Raw genomic sequence first — 14,673 nt, 5'->3', positions numbered from 1 at the left:
GCAACAATGTGGATGGAACTAGAGGGTATTATGCTGAGTGAAATAAATCAATCAGAGAAAGACAATTACCATATGATCTCCCTGATATGAGGAATTTGAGAGGCAGCGTTGGGGGTTTGAAGGGTAAAGAAGGAAAAAATGAAACAAGATGGGATCAGGAGGGAGACAAACCATAAGAGACTCTTAATCTCACAAAACAGACTGAGGGTTGCTTGGGGGAGGGAGGGTGTGGAGGGGTGGTGGGGTTATGTACATCGGGGATGGTATGTGATATGGTGAGAGTTGTGAATTGTGTGAGCCTGAAGATTCATAGACCTGTACCCCTGGGGCAAATAATATATGTTAATAAAAATAATTTAAAAAAAAATGACAGCTGCCTTGTCTCTGCTTTCCAAATCTTAACGCAGTTTCTCTAACTCACTTAAGCCTTAAGAAACAGTTCTGGGAAATATGGTTCCAGCCATAAATAAAGCCATAAATAAAGCCAATAGCAAAACCATGACTCTACTCTGTCATTGTATAACCAAAACATACTCACCTCTCCCCAGAGGACTCAGAGTTCCACATTTCACCTGAGTCACAAGTGATGTCCATTCTTCTTTGGGCTGAATGACACTTGCCCTTTGATGTCTCATAACCTAAATACTGAGCTGCAAGGTTAACCACTACTAACACATCTTACGTTAAAAAACAGATGGACAGAAGATGGGAGAAAAGCAAAGAAAAAGAACTGAGATTGAAAAAAAAAAAGAATACAGATATTTCACAGTTGGGATTTAATACTCATAACTACAGCAGTTCCTGTTTTTGAAACTGGACATGTAGTCATTGTTGGTATTTCTAGCTTCCTTCTAATACTAAGGTTTTTGTATCCCTTTGGCCTCAGTGAATAAACACTCAGCCGGTCAGTTTGTTGCTTGCTGAGGTCATTCTTGAGTCATGAGCAGTTATTGTAGTTTTTCATTAATTTTCATAACAGAAATAGGAGTACTAAGAGAAACCCCAGAAGTCTTCCTGTGTTCTAGACATTCTTTTCCCTGTACAATGATGAATTGTACACAATCATCATCTCAGCCAGTACCGTTAGCTCCTTCTTTTCCTCTTGGTTCACCGGCATTAGAAGCTCAGAGTGGCCAGGTGGCAGTCTCAACTTCCAGTTGAACAGAACATTTGCTGTATCCCTTGGTGAAAAAATTGTACTCTGGGAACCAGAAACTTAAATCCAAGAGCCTAAGATTGCAGAGATAGTAAGCTCAAATTCTCCTGCATCAATGAGAATAGAGAAGCCCATCCTACTTATATTCCTTGCAAAGAAAACATTTAATAAAAATTTTAAATTCTTTTGAACTAAAAATAGAAATTTCTTAAACCTCATAAAGCATTTCTAGGGACACCTGGGTGGCTTAGTGGGTTAAGCCTGTCTTTGGCTCAGGTCATGATCTCAGGCCCCTGGGATAGATCCCCACATCGGGCTCTCTGCTCAGCAGGGAGCCTGCTTCCCCCCTCCCTCTGCCTACTTGTGATCTCTCTCTGTCAAATAAATAAATAAAAATTAAAAAACAACTCATAAAGCATTTATAAAACGAACAAAAACCCCCCAGTTACATAAGTTACACTTACTGGTAAATGTTAACATCATATCCTCCAAGACTGGAAAAGAGATAAAAATGTCCACTCAAAGCAACATTTTATTAGAGGTCTTAAAAGTAAATAAATTGACAAAGTACAATAAAATGATAAAGAGAAATGAAAAGTATAAGGATTGGAAAGAAAGAAAGCTGTCACTTTTTCCCCAGACAATTGGAAGTATATATAAAAATTGAAAAGAGTGGATGAATAAACTATAAATAATTTTAGTGAGTTCACTGGATACACGTTTAATATACAAAAATCCACTGGTTTTGATATAATAGGAAGAAATTTAGACATGAAAAAATTTTTAAATCTCACGATGTTGAGTAAAAGAAAAAAGATAGAAATGGATACTACTGGTTGACTCTTTTTATATAAAGTTTTAAAACCAGGTAAAACAACTGTGGTGTTAGCAGCTACAGTAGTTACATTTGAGGAGGAGGGAAGGACAGAGTTCAAGAAGGGGCATGAGGTAGACTTTTAAATTGAATAACTATTCACTGGTGTTATGTTTTGTGCATTCTTCTACATGTGTATATTTTTCAGAATTAAAACATTTTTTAATAAAATGAGAAATTATATATTTATAAAGAGAAAAATGATAGAAGTAATAAACATATCCAAGGCCTGGGTTCTTTGAAATAGATTAATAAACTTCTGGTTGATTAAAAGCAGAATAAAAAGTAAAAGATTAAATACATAAAACAGGAAAATATAATTGGGTGATAATTATAGATGCAGAGGAAATCAAAAGCATATCAAAATATTTCCTTGTTCAAACATGCAAAACAACTGAAGACCTGGAATTGAAATAAATGATATTTTTAAGAGAAATAAATTATTAGAATAACAGAATAGAGAGAAAAACAATTCCGAACAAACCAATTAACATGGAAGAAATATAGAAAGCCATCGTGGCATTAACTCTTTCCCCTCAAAAAAGAAAAAAAGCACCATGACTAGATGGTTTCACAAGTCAATTTTACTACCTTTAAGGAACAAAAAACTCCTATTCTGCCTAAATTATAGAGAAACACAAGAAAACAAATAACTAAAATACTTTTTTTAAAAGTAACTCTACATTCAATGTGGGGTTCAAATTCATGACCCCAAGATTGAGATCATATCCTCTACTGAACCAGCCAGGTACCCCCACATTCTTAATTTTTAAAGCTAGAATAATGATACCAAACCCTGACAAAGTTAGCACACATAAGCACACAAACTGAAAACCATCTCACTTGTGACTGTCATTGCAAAAATTCTAAATAAAATGTTACCTAACAGATCCATTAACCCATTTAAATTTTTCTATGACAAAGTTCTATTTATTTCAGGAATTTAAGGATCATCAAAATTAAGGAATATATTAATATATTTCATTATATATTGATCCTATTTCTTTTCCAAGGCACATGGTAGGATGTCTCTTCCCTCTTCTTGCAGTTCCCTGTGATCATATAACTTAAACTCATCAGTAAAATAAGAACCAAAATAATGTGTGGAAGGTTTAAAAGTCAGTGGCTCCGGGGCGCCTGGGTGGCTCAGTGGGTTAAAGCCTCTGCCTTCGGCTCAGGTCATGATCCCAGGGGCCTGGGATAGAGCCCTGCGTTGGGCTCTCTGCTCAGTGGGGAGCCTGCTTCCTCCTCTCTCTCTGCTTGCCTCTCTGCCTACTTGTGATCTCTGTCTGTCAAATAAATAAATAAAATCTTAAAAAAAAAAAAGTTTTAAAAGTCAGTGGCTCCATTTTCCTCTACTATAGAGACTCTCAATGCTCCAGATGATGGCTGCTCTATAAGCCTGGGTCTGGGGGTAAGAAGGACATGCAGCTCCTCTGATGTGTAGCATCAGCAGGAAATAAACCATGTTGTTCTAAACTACTGAGAATTTGAGGTTATTGATTACTGCAGTATAAACTAACTTGTACTGACATATATATTAATACATAAAAAGAGGGAATAAGTCACATTATCTTTCATAGATAGCAAAAAATATAAATTTTGTATCCATTTTATTAAAATCCACTTCCAGTTTTGATAAATTCTGAATAAAATAGGAAAGCCTAACACATTAAATCCTATATATCTTAAATCAAAAGTTAGCGTCATGCTTAACAGGAATATACTAGAAGCATTTCCATAAAAGCCAGGAATAAACAAAGTTCTTTATCACCATATATATATATGTATTTTTTAAAAATTGACCTGGATAAGAGAAAGAAATACATGATTTAAAACTTGGAAGTGAGGATATAAAATATTCTTCTTTATAGATGATATAAATGGCTTGTTATTATTTATAGTAGCTTTTAGGTGATTCTCTTAAGTAAATTCAGTGATGGTTTGAGTACAAAACAAAACCATAGAGAGGCATATTATGTTTTTAAAAAGATGATTTAATAATGTAAAGATGTCAATTCTCTCTAAAGTAACCTATAAACCTAACATTAATCAAATGAAAGTGTCAATCATTTTTTTAACTAGATAAAATGATTCTAAAATAATATGGGAAAAATCAATGAACAAGTACATTCAGGAAAATTCTCAAATAAAAAAACAAGGAAACACCAGTTCTATGAAATATTAAAATATCATCAAGGTTACAATAACACAAATTATGAAAGATAAGAAATTTAAAATGAAAAAAATTCTTCATACAAAAAAATACAGATGGTCCCAATTAACAAAGGTTCAACTTAACTATATTTTGGCTTTATGATGGTACAAAAGTAAAGAAAAAAAAAGTACTCAGTAAAAACCATTCTTCAAATTTTGCATTTTTGATCTTCACCCAGGTGAGTGACATGACGTATGATACTCTCCTGATGGTGGGCAGCATCTGTCAGCCACAGCCCCCAGGCAGCCATGGGATCACAAGGGTAAATGACTGATACATGTACAACCATTCTGTTTTTCACTTTCAGTACAGTATACAATGAATTGGATGAGGTGTTCAACACTTTATTATAGAATAGGCTTTGTGTTAGACGATTCTGCCCAACTGTAGGCTAACATAAGTGTTTTGAGCACGTTTAATGTAGGCTCAGCTATCAAGTTTTGTAGGTTAGGTGTATTAAATGCATTTTAAATATACATATTTCAATAAAAATATCTATTTTCAAATATCAATTTCAATAAAAATATCTATTTTCAGTTTACAATGGATTAGGACATAATTTATGGATTTATATATTTAAATATATATTCATATCTTTAAATATAAAATATACTTATTTTATAATATTTAAATATATATATTTATAATATATAACATATAATATAATTATAATATATTATAACATATATTAATATTTAAATATATATTTATATATTATAAAATAAGTATATTTTATATTTAAATATGTAATAATTTATATAACTAAATTTATATCTTTAAATAATGGATTTATTAGGACATAACCTTATCATAAGCTGAGGAAGATCTGTGCACCATAAATAAAATAAAAAGTCACTCAGATAACTGGGAAAGGTACATGCAACTTTTATCAAAATCGGAAATTTTACTTAATAAAGACTACCTGCAATCCAATAAGGAAAAGATGGATAATCCCAGGGAAAAAAATGGAAAGGGATTAAATAGTTAACAAAAAGGAAACAGAAATAAGTACTTTCTACATGTTTGGCAAGTCATGAAAAATTTAACACCATAATGAGAACCCTAGAACATTTTCCTAGGCATCATGCGGTGAGAAAGGAAAGGTACAGAACAGTATGCATGAAATGCTTTCCTTTCTGTAACCCACCAAAAAAAATACATAAGCATATACATGTTTGTATGTATTGCACATCTCCTTAAGGCTACATAAGAAACTGATAACAAGTCAGTGATTCTGTGGAAGAGAACTAGGTGGCTAAGTGAGAGGAATAAAAGAGAACATCATCATGCACTTTTTTTTAACATTAAAAAGACTTTTTTTTTTTTAAAGCATAGTTTCAGATTTAGAGAGTAATTAAGCAAATAGAGTTCCATATACTCACCCCATTCCCTGGCAATTAATGCACCAATGTATGACATATTAACCATAGTGCCTGGTTTACATTAAGGTTCCATTCTTTATATTGCAGAGTTCCATGGATTTTGACAAATGAATGCCATGTACGCACCATTATAGTATCATACAAAATAGTTCTGCTGCCTTAAAAATGTCCTGTGCTTCACCTGTTTAGGCATTCTCCCTGCTATCCATGCTCCCCACTTCCCCCTGGCAACCACTATTTTTATTGTTGAAATAGTTTTTACTTTTCCAGAATGTCATATAATTGGAATCATACAGAGTGTAGACTTTTCAGACCGACTTTTTTCACTTAGGAATGTGCATTTAAGTGTCCTCCATGTCTTTTCATGGTTTGACAGCTCATTTCTTTTTATTGCTGAATATTCCATTGCATGGCTGTAACAGTTTATTAAATCACACGTGGTTAAAGTTTGTCATTCTTTTTAGACATTTTCGGATTCAACTTGCAAGTTTTTGCTGACAATTTTTTGTATATATGTCCATGAGCTATTGCTTGGCAGCTTTCCTTTCATGTAATGTCTGGTTTTGGTATTAGAGTCATGATGGCCTCACAGAATGAGGATTGGTAGAATTCATCAGCTAAACAATCTTGGCCTGATGCTTTGTTTTGGAAGGTTAGTAATTATTGATTTAATTTCTTTAATATAGTTCTATTCAGATTATCCCTTTCTCCTGGTATGAATATTAGTAGCTTGTGTCTTTCAAGAAATTGGTCAATTTCATCTGAGTTTTCAAATTTGTGGACATAGAGATTTCCATAATATTCCCTTCTGATCCTTTTCATATTCATAGGCTCAGTACTGATGACCACTTTGATCTAGTGTTTACAAACACTTGTCAAAATTTTTTCTCCCTTAGTTGAGGCTTGAGGGCTCAAATGGACTGGAGTTGGGTAGTTTTCTTTCCTCTGAATCTATCAGGGTTCCAAAGCTTTTCCTTGTTGGATAAGCCTTTGTTAGGTTATGGAGAATGATCCAGGCTTGTTTCAAAAGGATTTTTTCTTTCTCCCTACCTCCAAACACAAGTAGAGTTTTCTCTGGTCTTCACTAGAACCTGGTGAGGCTCCCAGAGGTAAAACTCAAGACACTGTGAAAGTATGGGTGCTCCTAGTGATTAACTCTCAGACTACTTCACATAGGGCTCTAAATTCATCAAAGTTAGCATATAAGTGTTCCTACCATGCTTGTGCTTCAGATAAGTTCATCTATATTCTCTGTATTCACGTATCTCCAGTTTTTGAGGCAGTGGTTAGTTGTGCGACCTCAATTCTCTGATGAATCTAAATAATTTTCAGTTTGTTCAATTTTTTCTTATTGTGAAGGTGGGAGAACCAATTTCCAAGCACTTTGCTTGTCAGAGTAGAAACTGGAAGTCCATGAATCTTTTCTTAAATTTTGAATTTCATAACCATGTGCTTACATATTCTATTCCTTACCCCCATCCCATGTAGAGAATTCCACTGAAAAAGTGACATAAATATATTTGGTTAATATTGTAATCATCACTGCATGAGATTTTTTACTACTTGGATCAATCCACATCAACAACTCAAGTGTCTTATTTAGATTAGTATTTCAAAGAGAGCCCCAATTCAAGACATAGCTCCAATTAGTCTAATCTCAAGGGTATTTGCATGAAATGCAACTCTGACTAAATGGTTCAGGGTGACCTTGCTTATTTTCTGAAAGTGTTTTAACACAGTCAGGCTCAAGCATCAGTAACTATGTTCTCTCTCTTAATTCTATACAAATTTCCAATATTCTTATTCCTTGACCTTATAGCTAACGGCTTCAATTTTATTTCTGTAAACACATGCATAATCTTTACTTTGGGATGTACACGCTCTAATATTTTTGGACTTTTTAAGGGGCTAATATAAAAATAAGGTTTCTAAATAGAAATATTAACATGTAATAGGAAAACTAATTTATATTAAGTCAAAATGACTGAAGCTATTATAAATATATGGTGGCTTAAGTAGCCAAGTATCTTTTTATAGCCTGTTTGCTCTTAAAGTGTCCATAAATCTGTCGAAAGAGCTAGGAATATAACAGCATCCCAGTCTTACACATACTTTTTATTAAAATTTGGCAAACTTTTCTCAACTGTGCCCTTTCCTCAATCTTTTCCAGGAAATTAAAAATAATAATGTAAAATTTCGTAATGAATTTTGTAGGCATATTCATCAGTTGGAAAAGCTATGACGCCCAAGAGAAGGCAGAGTTAAAGTATGAAAAACGTCTCTTACAAAGTGAAAAATGTTCACTTAACACTGCTTAGAATAGCTATTTCCTAGAAATAAATTAAGTAAGAGGGCAGCCTAGACTGGCTTTTGCCAATAAGTCACCCTAGAATACTTCGAAGATTTATTTAATGCCTAGTACTAACCTTGTCACCCTGTACTACTCTTGAAAATGCAGATTCTTTACTGTTAATTTTATTTTCCACAATTGGTCACAGGTTTGATGATGAGAAATCAGAAACCAAAGATAAAGGAAATAAAGATTTCTACACCATTTTTCTCCCAAAAGGGAGATAAACACTATGAAATTACTAAAAGGCATCAGCTTTATTTTGTATTTAAGATTTTATTTATTTATTTAGAGCACACGAGTGGAGGGGAGGGGCGCAGGGAGACAAAGAGAATCCCAAGCGGATTCCATGATAAGCGTGGAGTCCCACACAGGGCTCAGATCCCATGATCCAGAGATCATGACCTGAGTTGAAACCAAGAGTTGGATGCTTAACCAACTGAGCCATCTAGGCACCTCCTTATTTTGTATTTGTAAGAAAAATAAAAAATAACAAATCTATAAAGTACGCATTATCTTCATTTTACAGACGAAACTTTCCTTAGGTAAAGCTAGAAGTTAAATTTCAATGTTGTTATAAAACTCATGATTTAAAACATGGCTTTAAAAAATTTTAAGTAACATTTACAGATTTTAGATAAATAGACAATAAAATCAATTTCATTACTCAAAGGCAGCCAATGTTTACCATTTATATTTATGTATTGCATATTTATACACACCTATATATCTTAAAGATACGCAGGTATGTGAATCGCTGCTTACAAAGAGTTTGGTTTCATGCTTTTTCCCCATAACATACCAGGGATCTCTTTCCATGTGCCCATATATTTCAATCCATTTATTAAAAAGACTGTTATTTTAATGAATGTATTTTACACTGTATGCTTGGGTTATTTCCAATTTTGTATTACAATAACGTGTTGTAATGTACATCCTAACTCTTAGTGTACATCCTAAGACAAAATACTAGAAGTGAAACTGCCCAAAATCCATGTTTATTTTTTCATCATGTAGTTTTATCAGTATGTTTAAATCACCAGACTTCTTTTCTGAAAATGTAATACAAAGTTTAAATCTTTTTGAAACACAGGGGGCCTGGCTTTACTGTTCTTTAAGAATCCTTTCAGCTCTAACATGCTCTGATTAACTGTGGGTTTTATATAAATTAGTGTGTAGAGGTTAATACCAGTCTTTATTTGTGGGTAAATGAAAACCCTGCCTAATTGAACATGAACAGTGTTGTCTTTTCCTAGGGCTAATCATAAGCCTTTTTATTTGAAGTTTGAGGAAAGCATAAGGTTACTCTAATACCTTTATCTTTTGGCTCTTTGAGATTAGTGAGATGAAATATAATTCTTGGAGTACTGTAGATAATATAATGGAGAGGGAGAATCATATTCACTACTAAATCCCTGCCAAATGCCCAGCTACTTAGTGGAAAATTAGTTTTTAACAACATAATGAAACTGTAACCCAACCTACTCTATTGATGTTGAAAATGTCATTTTCTTATGCAGCACTGGCTAGACCTTACATAAAAAGACCTTTGCTGTATATCCTATCTTTTTTTTTTTTTTTTTTTTTTTTGAGATACCAAGAGCATATAAACATTAGGTCCTTGGGGAATTTAGATAACTAAAATATGTATTTAGCTGGGAGGAAAGTTACTTCTCACATCTAATGATGTTTATGATGGGCTATTTGTAGTTCAATGTGAAGAAAAGCTGGTTTCTGATAATTATGGTACCTCTCATTCATGGTGATAATTAAGTTTTCTTAGGGTATTTTGAAATGTTTAGATGAACACAAATATAAACAAAACCAGCCTCAGTCTTTGCATGACAGGAAGAAAGTCAATTAACTACAAAATGCTGAACAGCGTAAGACCTTAAGATTTCAAAGTGATTTGCAGATTCAAAGAAATCCATGATTTTTTAAAATTTTTGTTTCATTTCAAAGCATGGATTACAGAAGCATACAATTTCAAGTACTTAGCACATTATCCATATTATAAAAAATAAACCATCTACCTTTTAAAGGCATAGGTCATATTTTTATTTGTTCATTTTTAAAAAATTAATTATCTTGAATGTAAACTCAGTGAACGCTGAAAATATATAATTTGTTTCTTAATCCAAAACACTTATTTATCATTATGGGTAATATGTTCCATTTTCTTCCATCAAAAGTTTCTGAAACAAAAGTGGCAGCCATCAGAGTAATAACTGATTCAAGCAAGAATTATCAATGGAGGTTGAAACTCGTGGGTGAAAGTTAGAAGAAACAGGGTATTTGCAGCATCTCCCTAGAAGTTAACTTATTATTTCAAAAGAAAAAAAAATAGTGTTATAATGAAGATACTACTTATGTGTATTGTTGTGTATAAATAGGTAAATATATTATGATGTTGAGAGCCAGGGTATTTCCAAATAATTATTTAGAGCAAAAATTATAACATTGTTTTCAGGTTCAATAATATATATAGATATATATGTCAGCTATAACATGAAGGATGAGGAGAACATAAAAGGACCAACACAGTTACAGGGCGTCTACATTTTATACTAACTAGTATAATATTAACTCTAAGTGGAGTGTGAATTGTCAAGATAGATTTTAAAAAAAGCAAGACCGAACTATATATTATCTACAATTTTAAATTTATATATAACGACACAGGTTAAAAGTAAATGGATAGAAAAATATATACGAGGACAACAGAAAACATAAAAAGGCTGGAGTGGCTATATTCATATACCAATTTAAAAAGACCTCAGACCTCAAGAAAAAGTTTACTGAGATAGAGACATATTTCTTTTCTTTTTTTTTTTTTAAGATTTTATTTTTCTGACTCACAGAGACAGAAATCACAAGCAGGCAGAAAGGCAGGCAGAGAAAGAGAGGAGGAAACAGGCTCCCCACTCAGCAGAGAGCCCGACGTGGGACTCGATCCCAAGACCCCGAGATCATGACCCGAGCCGAAGGCAGAGGCCTCAACCCACTGAGCCACCCAGGCGCCCCTAGAGACATATTTCTTAATGATAAAAGGGCCAATTACTCAGTAAGATATAACACCCAATAGCAAAGGCTTGACTGATTCTGTAATTAAAGTTTTATTAGAACAGAGCCATGCCATTTATGTACTGTCTAGGGCTGCTTTCTTGCTACCACTGAAGAACTAAGTAGTTGTAAGAGAGACACGTTGACTCACAAAGCCTGAAATATTTACTATCTGGCCCTTTATAAAAAATGTTTGCTGACTCCTATAAAGTAATTAAGTCACAAACAGGGCATGTGTTTGGTTCATCAGTAGGTAAATCAGAAGTAAGGCCGTAAACACAAATCGTAACTATTTGAAAAGAGGAAACAGATCAAATTAAAGGTTATGAGTTTTAGGGAATATAACTTGATTAGAAGTACCTTAACATACGTGAATGAGCCTCATGTTATATCCTTAACATAAATAACTAGACTTTATAACAAATAAATACAAATAAAAGGATACTAATCTGACAATTTCCTCCCAAAACACAGCATTAAGTTTTAATGATTATTTGTTTTTGCCCTGACATTAAAAAGAGAGTTTAGAATAAACTTCAATCAGTCCAATTTTAAGAGAAGTCTGTATCTAGTCAAGTGGCAAATGTAAATAGCGAAAGGAACTGTGCTAATGTACACTTGAACAAACTCTTCCTAGCAAGATTTTTAGAGAATTTGAAAAATTCTAATATAATGATACATTTACTTAGTTCTACTTTCTCCATTAGGAAATGGTCATACACACATAGATACACAGAAATCATTTGTAAAACTTTATGGTGTGGCTCAAACTTAAAGTTTAAAAAAAAAGAAAATACACACACACACACACACACACACACACACACACACACACACACTCTCTCTCTCTCTCTCTCTCTGTTATTTTACTCTGAGGTACACAAGCCTAAAAGGGACAATATGAAAGATGCTATAAGAGACAGACTAGGATAAACAGAAAAAAATGAAGAGGATGTTGATTAGTACTCACCTTTAAAGCTAAAGTACATTTATTTCTCTTTAGAGAGATCAAGAATGACACATTAAAATTGTTGTATTAAAAAAAAGGTTGCTAACAAATATATGGAGTCTCTGCCTACATAGATCTTCAAGAATAGGCAAATTGAGTGTTTTATATAAATGCATACTTACAAGAATGGACTAGATCTGCACTGTCCAGCAGGATGGCAGTTAAAATCTAAATTCTTCAGTTGAACTAACCATATTTTAAGTGCTCAAAAATCACCTATGGCTAAAGGCTATGATACTGGACAGTGTATCATAGAACATTTCCAACATTACAAGAAGTTCTACTGGGCAGAGGGCTAGGCTCAGTGTCTTCTTAAAAGTGTCTATATTGTATAGATAGTTTGATTTTCCCTACAGGTTTTGGTTCATTTCTTTATTTTTCAGAACTTCTTGTTTTATTTTACAAAGCCTTTTGTTCTTCAGTCATATCTACTCATTTAAATATTTTTTCATATAAAATTGAAAATGACTGCAATTTCAAAAAACCCCTTATAGAACAAGTAGCAATCTAAAATGTGATACTCTGTACAACGCTTTTCAAAAAAATTTGCAGAAATATACAAAATGTATTCAAGTATATAATAAAACTATGACAGTTTGATACTTAACATAATTAGCAAATTCTGAAAATATGTCTAATTCCTAAACATAAATTCAGATACACTATAGTTGAAAAATAGAAGTAAATCTAAGTTCACTTAAGTCACATGAAGATACAAACAGGGAAGAAAACACCAAGCAAAATTAATGGTTGGAAACTAGCAATAAAACCAACTAAAATATTAATATAAAAACTCTTCTTAAACACTACTTACACCATTTGATTCAAATGAAAAGTACTGAAAAATTCCCTTGTATTAAAAAAATACATGAATAAGGATATTCAACCTATGCTTTAAAATTAAATGGCCAAATTCAAAACTATTTAAACAAAAGACAATATATTAAATGCAATTCACATTTGAATTAACAAATAATAAATGTCTGGATATGTAGCAGTTGTGGAATCCAAGTCATCCTGGTGCAAATCAAAAGAAATTCTTAATTGATTAGAAATGATATGGGCAGACCAACATGGTACATTTAAAAAAAAAAAAAACTAAGGCTATCTCAAATAATTCTACAAATTATCACTTTTTAAATGTGACAATGTATTCATTTAACACATCTGATATTTTCTAATTTTTTCACATTATTTCTCTAACTACTCATTGCATTTTTTTCAAATTTAGAACTTATACTGTATATCTTACTGCATTTTAAATTGCATTTTAAAATAAAATTATTTTAAAGTTACCGAATTATCTTTTGTGCTATTTAGAGAAAAACTTTGCAGGCAATGCCACGCTTTCTCTTTTTATACTAGTAACTATTTTCAATTTCTTAATCTTTAGGATTGTTACATCAAGAAAGTTTGATTTTGATATCTAATCACAAATGAGAATAAATTAAAAAGCAGAAAGGAGTGGAAAGCAACTAAGGAAAAGGGAAAAGCCTTAGAGAAACAATAATGGAGGTCAATATATTCTAATATAAGAACCAAAGAAAGCTTTAAGCAATGAAAGCCAGAAACCAAAAGTAAAATTTTTAAGACCAAATAAAAATATTTATCAGATCAGATTCTTTACTAAATTAATAATTAGATAATAATTTGCTATTGTTCTGGAGTCACAAATTACCTTCCCTACCACACCTCCCCCGGAAGATAAATATGTAACATCTATATACTGAGATTCACAGTTTCTGGACTTATTTTTCCACCACTTAAACTGTGGATCATTGCTATCATATGAGAGTGTTTGTTCAACTCCTCTTGCTGAAGTTTCACCAGTGACTCTTTCTCTTCCAAACGACCTTCTAATTGGGCCTTTTGAACCTCTAGGGAGGAAGCCTAGGAATTGGGGGTAGGGGAAGGAAGGAATCAAGGAAAACAAACTTAGTATGTCTTCCTTTCACAGATATTTTAAGATGTCCTATTTTTCATCTGTAAAACAACTAAGTCAAAAGACACATTACACATACGTATTATATTTTAGTCAATTAAATTTTATGGTAAGCTTAAGATAATTATTAAACAATATAATACAAATTGGAAAGACACATTCAATTTGTCTTTTTAAGTCAATATTAGCAGCTGAAATTTTGCAGAAAACAGTACCCATCACAATTTAGAATCACTATTAAGATGACCACATTAAAGGAGAACCAGGAAATCGGTAAACGTGGCATTAGATTTTATGCCTCTTCTGTCACTTGTGCTCTGTAGTTGTTCAAGTGGTCATTTAATCCCGGTGTGTTCTCATCTTTCTAGTAGCAGCTGGGCCAGAAAGTGCTATTCATAGCTAACACACACAAACAACCATGATAAAGTGGAATGAACAGTGGACTTAGATTCAGAATACTGAATAATTAGCTTTGTGACAGACCCTCAGTAACTCAAAACTCAGTTTCATTTGTAAGTTGAAAACATTTGATACTTATATATTAATATATTTGTTAAGAAGAGGATTAAGAAAAATGTTTCAGAGTTCTTGGCAAATTATAAAATTCTTAACAAATATGAACTACTATTATTATTCCTTTCCCTAAAAGCTGGGAGAGGCAGCCAAACACAGCCACCTG

General features: G+C 32.7%; 1 protein-coding gene across 1 annotated transcript in view; it reads right to left on the bottom strand.

Moving 5' to 3' along the window:
* Positions 1 to 13,337: 13,337 nt before the first annotated feature.
* Positions 13,338 to 14,673, bottom strand: part of LOC111149082 (cell proliferation regulating inhibitor of protein phosphatase 2A) — a 33,262-nt gene continuing 31,926 nt past the window's right edge. The window contains exon 21 of the mRNA XM_022505993.1: positions 13,338 to 13,942. Coding sequence (XP_022361701.1) covers positions 13,772 to 13,942 — 171 coding nt within the window. The 3' untranslated portion in view covers positions 13,338 to 13,771. The remainder of the gene's footprint in view (positions 13,943 to 14,673) is intronic.

This window comes from Enhydra lutris, unplaced genomic scaffold (genome assembly GCF_002288905.1).
Source record: "Enhydra lutris kenyoni isolate GAN:26980312 unplaced genomic scaffold, ASM228890v2 scaffoldscaffold2, whole genome shotgun sequence".
Taxonomy (NCBI): Eukaryota; Metazoa; Chordata; class Mammalia; order Carnivora; family Mustelidae; genus Enhydra; species Enhydra lutris.
The sequence above is the reverse complement of the archived record's forward strand: the minus strand, read 5'-3'. Positions and strand labels throughout refer to the sequence as shown.